We start from the raw sequence: 10,854 nt of genomic DNA, 5'->3' as shown, positions 1-10,854 counted from the left end.
AGACAGTGTGTTAAACCTTTTTTCTTGAATGATTTGTGGTCTTCACTGGTGTCCATGGATTACATGAAATCTTTCCACCTTTGTCCACCTTTGTCATGGTAGGGAGAACACGTCAATGGAAGGGTGGGGTCATCTAAGATTGCACAAGGGTTAAAACAGATCAAAAGATGATCAGAGACTGGGTTAGGTTCTGTATTTGTTAGTTCTTTAAAAAAAAACGATTTTATTCTTTAATAACAGATAATCCCTGTTATTGTGCTTATTAGCTTTAATGTGCTTTGTCATTAATGTTTGCCTGTTTTTTGAACAGATGTTTCTAGTCTGTTTATTTGTACAGAGAAAATTATTGTATTTGTAGATTATGCATTAGTCCTGCTGGATTGCATTTATTTTAGTTAGCATTTTTTTACTTTTTCTCATTGGTTAACACACACTGACAAAGGTTAAAACATCTTTCATTTTATTCAACGCACCAACATTTTCTAATGAGTGCAGTTGCTAATATTGTAACTTGCAATGAAAGTAGCTGTCATTTTAACAAAACCAATTTCTAGTCTACAGGAAACCCATTCCATCTCATCTATTAGAGGATTTCTTTTGATTTTAGACAGAACTAAACCATGTAGAATGGATCAGAAGAATCTTTTGAAGTTGTAATAAAAAATGGATGAGAAGAAATTCAAACACATCCACTCCTAATACAACAGTTCCCTCTTGTGGACAAATATATTTACAAAATTCTCACCTCTCAATTAAAGGAAGGATTTTAATAATTAGACAAATGAGACGACAAGGGGATAAATGAAAATGTTTCTTCCTAATTAAAGCTCCTTGTGTCCGCTTTTTTTATCAGAATCCTTTTCCCATTTTTCTCCGAGTTGTTGTATGGCTCTCCAGCTGCTCTCCAGATTCTGCCTCAGTTCTGCCACATCATTCCTGATCTCCTCCAGGATGTCCAGCTTCGACAGTTTCCTGTCGATGGATAAGAGAAGCTCTTCTCTTCCAGTTTCTTCGACGGCAGTGTCCGGCTCTGTGCTGAGGCTTTCGGGTTCAGACGAATGAAGTGACTCCATGGTTTGTTCCCAGACCATCTCAAAATACGAGTCAATGAAATCTTCCAGCTCCTTCAGACTGCTGCAGCCCCACTGGTCGATCAAACCCTGCAGGTTTCCAGACTCAGAAAGCCTTTGGAGGGTGCGACCCCTCAGTGCAGGATGGCAGAGGGTGCGTGCACTGATGGCGTCCGCCTCCAAGGCCTTCCTCTGCTGAGTCTGGCATGAAAAGACAACCATGTGGTTTTCACTGATGAGTCTGAGCTGTCTGTGAGGGGCCAACAACTGGAAAGGCAGATCAGCAGCTGGCTGCCTCAGTCCCTGACTGCCTTGTCTGCCATAGAACAGTGTAGCCATGTAGGACATGAAGGCGTCCCTGTCCACAAAAGTCAGTCCAGCCTGTCGTCTGGCTCCTCCTGCTGGTAAAGCCACAACCAGAGCAGTTTCAGCAGCTGCTGCTTCACAGGCTGCAAGAGAAATGGGAAGTTATGTCATTTCATGCAAGTCAGGCCTGTTCTTTAACCACTGTCTCCACCCAGTTATGAGACATACATGTGATTATCTCTCTTTGCAAAGGCAAAGTCCCCTCTTTAAATGCCATTGTAAAAAAAAAAAAAAGTCTCTTATCCTGGGTTTTACCAGAACAGACTTCTTTGTAATTTTTTTATTTTTAATCATCTACTATTTGTTCTTTTCAGGTTAATTTGCAAATAATACTTTAATAGTTCAAACCTTTTCTAAAACAAAACTAACAAAGACTTTTCATTGCATTTATCATATATTAGTTAAAATTATGTGTGAACAAATGTTGGCGAAATTGGAAATATTTTAAGAAACTGTCATTTATGGTGGAAATCAAACTATTTATCCTTAAGTTTCTTTATTTTTTTGAAGAAGTTAAAAAATAAAGAAAATCCATGTTTCCGATTTAAATCATTTGTCTTCTCAACATTTTGTTCGTGTCTTTAATGAAAATTTCCGTAGATGCTTTTCACTTTTATGGTGATGGAAACCTACTGATCTGAATCTTTTTCCCCCACTTGGCTGCACAACGGCACAGTGGCACAGTTGGCGCTCTCGCCTCACAGTGAGAAGCCCCGGGCTGGAATCTTGGCTGGGTTCTTTTTGTGTGGAGTTTGCATGTTCTCATTGTTTATGTGGGTTTTCTCAGAGCACTCTGGCTTCCTTCCCACGGTCCAAAACACAAGCTTCATAGGTAAATTGGTGACCCTAAAAGGCCTCTGGATGTGCATGTGAGTGAGTGTTGGGACCTGCGACAGACTGGCAACCTGTTTCATCCAACAGTAGCTACGCTGGCTACAGCAGCCCCATGACCGCTAAAGGATCAGTCATTCTTTGATCTATTTTAAAAGCGTTCTCAGTGGTGTTTTAATTATGATTATGCAATTTTTAGCCAAAATCCAAAAACCTGTGTCGATTTTTAGGAACACAGTTCCTGCTGTTTCTGCAAATTAGCCATACAGTTTTCTCAGACGAGGAAAACAAAGACATGCATGGATCAGAACGGCGTGGAGCAGGGGACTTGTGGCCCGCCAATTGTGGGTTTTTAAGTCGCATCTACAAGCTTATTCAAACGTCATTTTTCCATCTGTTCCTGATTCACAACATTTTGAATAAAAAAAAATACTTAGTAATGCAATTTTATGCTAATTGTCTTTATAAATGTCATCCATCATCAGAAAACGCCACAAGAATATGCAAAACAGCAAAAACACGATTTTTTTTCTCACACCCACACCCATGCACACTCACAACTAGACAATTTAGATTAACCAATTAACAAATTTTTTTGTAACTCTAAAAAATGTCCCAAACCAAGTTTTCTCTGTATGCACTGTTTTCTGGTCTTTGAATGTCTTCTTGAGTGTTTAGTCAGCGAATTCCCAGACATCTCTGTGATTTTGACACGTTTGTCTTGATATTTGCTCTTGTTTATTAAAATTAGTTCACCCATTATGGGTGAGAACACGAAGCAGATGCCGTTTGTTCGTCAGTCAACATTGCTTGTGACCAGAAACCCACGTAAAAGGCTTACTCACAGTCATGAGACGGCGGATGTCCGCTGCTAAGATGCTCCGTTAAATCCTTTCCACACGCCGTCACATTCTGCTGCTGTTTTTCTGCCGAGATGCCTTTCCACATGTGATCGCCTCTATGGAGGTCACCCAACCTTTCCTCCACCAGCATCTCCTCCGCCAGATCAAGCAGCTCTCTAACCTGAGCTCCATCTCCCCAGTTCTTATTGTCCAAAACGTGATATCTGTTTCCACAGCGCTCAACGAGCCCCTGCAGCGGCCCTCCCTCGCCCTCGATCCGCTGCTCCGTGCTCGTGTCTCCCAGCCAGTCACCGTGACTGAACAGCACCATCGTTTTCTTCCACATCTGGGATCCTCCGTCCTCCAGCTGTTTCTCCAGGGCCGCCCTGTGGAGATCTGTGAACGAGGAGCTGATGTTGACAACCAGGAGGATGGCACAGGATGCTGTCAGGAGGTCAGAGGTCACAGGGAGGCAGCCGGGCGTGTCCAGCACCGACACCTTCTTGCCACAGATGTGGCCCTGCTTCTCGGTGCAGGAAGTAGTTTGGGAGAATGTGCCAAAACTGTCTGTGCTGAGAATGGTATTTCCACAGGAGCTTTTGCCCACTTTTCTGCCCCCAACAAGTATCAATCTGAGCTCCGGGAGAGGCTCCATCTTCTCTGTTGAACAGAAGTTTGCATCCAAATGTTAGAAACTCCGAGCAAACACTTCTGAAATGGTTTAATGACATGGAAACCCTCTCACCCAGCTGTGCCCTCGCTCTGTGTCTTTGCTGCTCTTTCTTCATCAGACGTTTTCTGACTCTCTCTGCTTCTCTTTTCATTCTCCTCTCCACTTCCTGCAGCACTTTCATCTCAATCTCGTAATGCCAGCTGCTGCAGCAGCGGCGGCTCATGGTTTCTTCAATCTTCCCAATCAGTTCTCGGACCTGAAACCCTTCTCCTTTGGTTCTGCTGTTCAGCACATGATACCTGTCGCTGCACCTGTCAACCAGCCACTGCAGCGGTGTTCCCTCGCTCTCGATGTACTGCTCCGTCGTCGTCGCTCCCAGCCAGTCTCCAAAAGTGAACAGCAGGATGACACGACTCCAGATGTGCTCGCTGATGAGCTCGACGTGCTCCTGCACCGATCTCCTGTGAGTCTCTGTGAAAGCCCGGTCCACACGGATCGTCAGTAAAAAGACATGCGGCCCTGGAGGGCAGAGAGACGGACTGAGCACCATTTCCCTCTGATCAAAGTGGGAGCTCTCATCACTGAAATAGTTCATCCACCAGCCTGGAGTGTCCACCACCGTCAGCTGTCTCCCAAACTTCACTCCCTCTCCAACCTGGCACCGAGCCGTTCTGCCGAGGTGCCGGCGGCATTCTCTGCTCAGGATGGTGTTCAGGGCTGAGGTCTTCCCTGAACCTTTTGCTCCAAGCAGCACAATCCGGATGTTAGTGATGGGTCTTAGCCTGCCTGAGAGAACAAATATGGGCATGAATACCTAAAGCTAAAGTGTTTTTTCAGAACTGCTCTCAGATGTGCAAACTGACAAAAGTCACAGTGAGTTTGGGATACTGTGGACAAACACAGCGTTTGTTTCACTTTGCAGATTTTTGGGATACAGAGGCAATTTTATTGTGGTGATTGACACATCCCATTTAGTTTCATCCACAAAGTGGTCTCACTGTGTCAACAGGGTTTGTTTTGGTGGAGGAGGAGCAACAGTCTGGGAAGGCATCACCAGTCAGCGCAAAACCAATTTGGTTCAGTCACTGCACATTCTTTCCTCAGAGACATCATAGAGCCACCATCATCCCCCCAACTTTCTGTTCATGGACGATAATGCTCCAGCACATGGTGCCAGAATTCTTACAGCTGGGAGTGCCTCATATGATGTGACCAGCAATGACCCCTGACCTGAACCCCATAGAGTACGTCTGGGACCCACTGAAGCAGAGACTGGATGATAGCACCCCACCACCAAGTGACCTGTCAGAACTGCACAGAGCATTTGAGGAAGAGTGGGACACCACAGAACAACATCATGAGGCTAGAGGGGAGACGTCGCTGTCATTGCAGCAAATGCTGGAAATACCCTCTATTGACATGGTCAGTGTTTGTTATTTGGGGCTGTCTTTATTATTATCTTTATTTAGGAATAATATATACAAAAAAATGAATCAAAATGGTGTTTCTTCTCATTCATTATTAGTCAAATCAAAGGGATTTTTTACACATTGTGTTTTCTGTCACTATTTCTAAGATAACCAACTATTTCCTTCAGCAGTTTTTCTCTTTAGATGAATTTAAAAACACAAAGCTTGCATGCAGTATCACAAATACTATGAGCTGGCTCAAAGAAGTAACTTCTTTCATATTTTATTCTTTTTATATATTTTTTTTAATCTAAGACCCAGGAAACATTCGGCAGAACATGCTGCTTCAAACTGGCAAATCTAAAGTTTTGGACACCAACTTTTGGAACCGGCCTCTTTTCAGTTTTTGAAGGATGGGGCCTGTGTCCTCTTGGTTTCCAGTCTTCGTTGGATATAAATATATGACTCTTGATGGGATAATCCATACTAGAATGTGAAAACATCTGGGGCTCAGAAACAGACTGTGGATGAGAGACTATCAGGAACCTTTCCTTGTTTTTTGTTCAAGACCTCATAGAAACTGTCTGAACTTAAACTTGGACTCAGGATTGATTGACACCTGTTGGAAAAACCTTGTATATATCTCAGGATAGTGTTTATTTGAGCTCTTTGGGAGCATTGAACCCACCTTTCAGCAGAGCTCTCTGTCGTTTCATCCCGATGAGCCTCAGATGAGCTCTCTGGTCCACGGCTCTCTTCTCCTCTGCAGCTGCCTGAGAGATGCTTTCTTCCACCTCAAAAGCTCTGTTTCCGTTCTCCGACATAAGTTTCTGTATCCTCAGCAGCAGCGCTGCTCCTTCAGTCTGCTCATTCAGAACAACACTGTGGCTCCTCTGACCACACTTCTCAGTCAGCCGGCGGAGGGCCGCTCCCCCTCTTTCCACGCACTCCTCTGCTCCTTTGTGTAGAAACCTGTCCGCGGAGGTGAAGACCACCATGCAGTGACTCCACACCCCATCACCCAGCAGGGCCACGTGCTCCTCCACAGCTCTGCGACGCCTCTCAGAGAAGGCCGAGCTCGCCTTGATTACAATCAGGAAAACATGAGGGCCCGGCGGGCACAGAGAAACGCTGCTCACGATCTCCCTCTTCACCAGCTGAGACGTGTCCCCGGCGCTGAAATCACACCACCAGCCTGGAGTGTCCACCACTGTGATCCACCGTCCAGCCACCACACCCAGCCTCCGAGAGCAGGAGGTCCGCTCTTTGGTCACAAACTCCTCTTTGCCCAAAAGTAAATTCCCAACAGAACTTTTTCCAGAGTTTCTGCCTCCAAGTAGAACAATTTTTAGCTGTGAAATACTCCAGTCATCCCCTAAGAAGACAACATTTATACAGAGGTATAGAAATCACAAAAACATGCATCATTAAGAATGAAAAGGGACAATCCAGCTTGGTTGTGAAGAAAAAGTCAGTGTTTAAAACTTACGTTCTGAGAGGTTGCTGGTTGCCATGTCAAGTTCAGCGGCGTCTCTGCGTTTACTTTTAACAGCTGAGCTCGTTTTAAATCCCCCTTTGGGTTTCTGTTCTCTGCTACTGTTTGCTGCTGAAGGGATTGCAGCAAACTCTTGAGTTTTATGGGTCTGTGAGTCTAAAGGTCGCCTGTAATGAATAATCAAACTGATTCAGGTAGCAGGAGATATGCCTCACAGCAGCGAAAACTAAACATGGACCAAATGACACACAGGAAAGAAAGCTGTTTGCACTAATGAGCAATCCCAGGAGAATTCAAAAAGAAGATGGGAACCTTTCATGAGAGATTTTACTCCTTACCAATGTTTACTAATGTTAATGCAAAAAATACAGCATCTCAACCATTCTTCTTAACTGTCTAAAATCTCTGAATGCCTGTCATCAACTACGAATAGCTCACTTATCTGTCAGTCCATCTCATGTCAGGCACTTCCATGGTAGAATATCAAATTCTGCATCACTTCCGTACATGTCAGACAACTTGCTGAAAACAATTCAAGCTCACAACAGCTCTCTTGTTTTCTGTTATTTCCATATCATTTCCTTTCCACTGTTTTTCCATTACATTGTCAAACTCGTGACAGTTGAGCCCCTTGTGACCCACCACCCTCAAACCATTGCTGTTTAAATTTAAACATGAAGAAAAGACAAAAAGCCCCACATTTGACAGTCGTGGGTGATCAAAATCTGTGAAATTTGTCCCAGGAAATTATTCTATAGACTAAAAGGATGTGACATTCTGCTTGAGTTGCTTTGAATTTTAAGAGTGGTTTCTATGAATCTCAAATAATGTATTTAATAAAATTAAATAAATGTTGTTAAAAATATTATATTTTTTACGTCTGGAACTACTTCAGAGGAGTATAAACAATGGCGTGGAATGTTTCTTACAGTTACAAACAGGCATAAATAACAGGATCTTCCTGGAAAAACACATGCCCTTTGTTTAGTTTAGTTTTTTTCAGATTATTAAAAGTTTCTTAAATGCATTCCAAACAAAAACAAGAAAACTACAGTAATTTATCAAAATATATCAAAAGTGTTGTTATTTTGAATTGTTTTTTGCCTTGCCTTTGCCTATTTTCTTTCATTTTTTTATGTATGCGCATTTATAACGTTTGTTTATCCAAACTCGGTTTGTATATGAACATTTAATTTATTTATTTTTTAAACAGGATCTTCCTGTATTTTCATCAGTTATTAATAACATTTAGTGTTGCCAAATCTAACAGACAATTTTAAGCCGAAACACAGTACCTGAAAAAAAAAAAAAACAATGTTCTACAAGCAAAACAGCAAAGACCATGTGAATATTTCACATAATGAATTTAGAACATTTCAAAACTTTAACATTCACTGTCTTTTAAAAAATTTATTTATCATTATCATTATCATTATTATCATTTTTAACAAGTACTCTTCTGGATATATGGATAACATAGTTGTGTGTCTCTCTGTGTGCAGCTCTTGGTAAAGATCATTTTACAACAACATTTGAATAACCCTTGTATTTCTTTTAAAAGAACGACTTTTTAAATCGACGTGAATCTTTAAAAGACCCTCTTTAAAGACTTTGAAATACGTCTAATTGTGATGAAATCTACTCAACCTGGCAACCCATTTCACGCTGATTACGTAAGACGTCATATAAAGCCTGCCTTCAGCGGCTCCGCCCTCCAGTCGCAGGTTGTTGTGTATCACTGCGCTGAAGTCGGTCACAGCCAGACAAACAGTGGAAATGGGGGTGAAAATTGATGTGGAATACTGGTAATTAGGCATTTATGTTTATTTTATTTTTAGTATAGTTAATCATCATTGTGTTTTAACTTCATAATGTTATTTACGTTGACTTGTGATACGTTAGCATAGGCTAGCTGACAGCTAAGCTAGCTCGTTTTTTTGCAGCTCGGTTTGATTTCTTCTCTCTGAATGTGCTCTGCTCCATGCAGCGGTAGATGAGGGTACGAACCCCGCTATCAGGATCTCGCCTCAACCGTCAAGGATGAGTTTCCCGAAGCGGAAGTGTCAGGCTTCGTGGGAAGAAGCGGTGAGTGAAGCAAACAAAAAGGCTCCCTAAGTAACTGGCTGATCTTCCTGAACCCCAAAAAACTGTGTGTCATCATTTCCTCAAATTCTAGGCAGCTTTGAAATCCAAATAAATGGGCAGCTGGTCTTCTCCAAGCTTGAGCTGGGAGGATTCCCATATGAGGATGACGTAAGCAATAAACACAAACACCTGTGTGTTTGGTTGTCTTTGTATTGATTTTTTTCCCCCTTCCTTTGTCCTGCCACAGGTCCTGAATGCAGTCCAGAATGCACACGATGGAAAACCTGTGCAGAAGATCACTAAAAGCCGGGCGCCGTGTGTCATCATGTAAATCTCAGCTGCCTCGTTAAAGGCTCCTCGAGGGCATTTCACCCAAAATCTCTTGGGATGCAGCTGTTTTCTTACTGATGGTCTGTTTCCATCCTCCTCTGCCTTGTGGCTCCTCTCTCTGCTCCCACCGGGTCCTTCAGACTATTGATGATTACTTTATCCCAAAATCTTACAGGGAATAGTATGATGTACTCAGTCCAGGACTTTATAGGGGACAGAGAAAGGGAGAACTTGTTGCAAACAGTTGGATGTGACGTGCTTTTATTTTGAAAATTTGTTCCATTGCTCTTGTATACGTGTACATTTCTGAAGTACAAATTAGTTGCGTGAGGTTATTTCACTCAAAATTAAAAGAATTCGTCTTTTCCGAATAAACGGACACAAAAATTAAGGGAACTCTACCAAGTCTGCTTCAGCTTTATATTTAAATTGAAAATCTCTAGCTCCAGTTTGTTGAGCTTACACAATTTGTCAAACTCTTATTCTGAAAGTTGTTTCAAGTGCTTTGTTCAAATATCAATGCAGATTTGTCAATAAAGGCAATGGTTCTATCAGAGCTGCCCATTTTTGTCCCTCAGTCTTGTTTTGAATGAATGCTGAACTCGGATTGGTTATACAACAAAACGCTTTACCTTCATGATGCTCTTAATCGTGTCTGCATCTCGCCAGGAGCTGGTATTTCAAGGTAAACTAGTTTGGTTTACCTAATAAAACAAAGTCTATTTAAAAAAAACTGGTCAGACTGAGATGTGTGCAAAGCACTGATATGCAAGCCGACGACGAGGACCGGTTTACATAAATCAACTGCTGCTGTGGACGCTGAAACGGCTGCACAAGAGCAGCTGTTTGCAGCTGGACCCCGCCCTTCTCATGTTCCAAAATGGGATGCCCCCTCGCTTCCTGATCAGATGCCACCATGCTGAAACGAGTCAACAGAGGGACTCGGACCAATCACTGTTGACTCATTTTGGCATATCAGGAAGCAACGGTGAGGGGATTTAGCCTCTTATTTTATTTGGGGTTTTTTTTCCAGACTTTTCTGACGACATAATACAACAACATAGTGAATGCCTCAGGGCCAGTGTACACACTGCATATATGCATATATATATATATATATACATATGTGTATATATATATATATATATATATATACACACGTTCATATATGGGGAAAATGAACGATTCAAAAACATTTGGGGTTTAATAAATTATACAATTTTCAAAAATCAAATTAATTCGAATTGCATTTTGGTTTTGCAGTTGTCTGATGAATTTAGCTTCATTTCGCGTTAGGCATTTTCTATATGTGACGTTACGCCTCGATTCGTCCATAGTTTTTACAGTCTTTGCTTGTTTTCCAGCTTTTGCTTTGTCATTTTTAGAGCTTATGAAATCGTTCCAATGTCCACAGGAGGGCGCCAAACTCAAAGGTTGGCCCTTGTCTAAAATCAACAAATGGGCCATAATTGATGATGAACAGAGTAGGTTTGTCATGAAGCGGCTCTGTTGCATGAGATAAACAATAAAGATAATTTGAAGAGTTACCTGAATATGCTTTAATTGGGAAAACAAGATGTTGAATTGATTTCTAAACCAATTAAAAATACATCAAACGTTGAAATGCTGCAGCTTGACTTGGACCGTCAGTGTTTGCTCATGAAGTTGTTCTTCTCCTTGAGCAGAGGTCCGTCTTTTGATTCTGGCCCGCAGTGATAACCGAGCCGCCTGCTTGTCGCTCCGTTGATAGAGC

General features: G+C 42.1%; 2 protein-coding genes across 2 annotated transcripts; one reads left to right on the top strand and one right to left on the bottom strand.

The window, feature by feature from the left end:
- Nucleotides 1–682: 682 nt before the first annotated feature.
- LOC105354517 (GTPase IMAP family member 8) lies at nt 683–6,844 on the bottom strand. The gene is made up of 5 exons (XM_011477847.4): nt 6,681–6,844; nt 5,880–6,566; nt 3,855–4,568; nt 3,113–3,769; nt 683–1,519 (listed from the first exon to the last, which is right to left on the bottom strand). Exons 1-5 carry the CDS (start codon nt 6,703–6,705, stop codon nt 822–824), a joined length of 2,781 nt encoding a protein of 926 aa, XP_011476149.1. The 5' UTR covers nt 6,706–6,844; the 3' UTR covers nt 683–821.
- Nucleotides 6,845–8,334: 1,490 nt separating this feature from the next.
- On the top strand, nt 8,335–9,655 carry LOC101155515 (migration and invasion enhancer 1). The gene is made up of 4 exons (XM_004071195.4): nt 8,335–8,491; nt 8,674–8,771; nt 8,863–8,939; nt 9,019–9,655. The coding sequence occupies exons 1-4, from the start codon at nt 8,463–8,465 to the stop codon at nt 9,100–9,102; spliced, it is 288 nt and encodes a 95-aa protein (XP_004071243.2). The 5' UTR covers nt 8,335–8,462; the 3' UTR covers nt 9,103–9,655.
- The last annotated feature ends 1,199 nt before the right edge of the window (nt 9,656–10,854 follow it).

The sequence above is a fragment of the Oryzias latipes genome, chromosome 8, assembly GCF_053564925.1.
Source record: "Oryzias latipes strain Hd-rR chromosome 8, Olatipes_Hd-rR_3.1".
Classification (NCBI taxonomy): domain Eukaryota; kingdom Metazoa; phylum Chordata; class Actinopteri; order Beloniformes; family Adrianichthyidae; genus Oryzias; species Oryzias latipes.
Note: the sequence above shows the minus strand (reverse complement) of the source record. Positions and strands in the feature narration are given on the sequence as shown.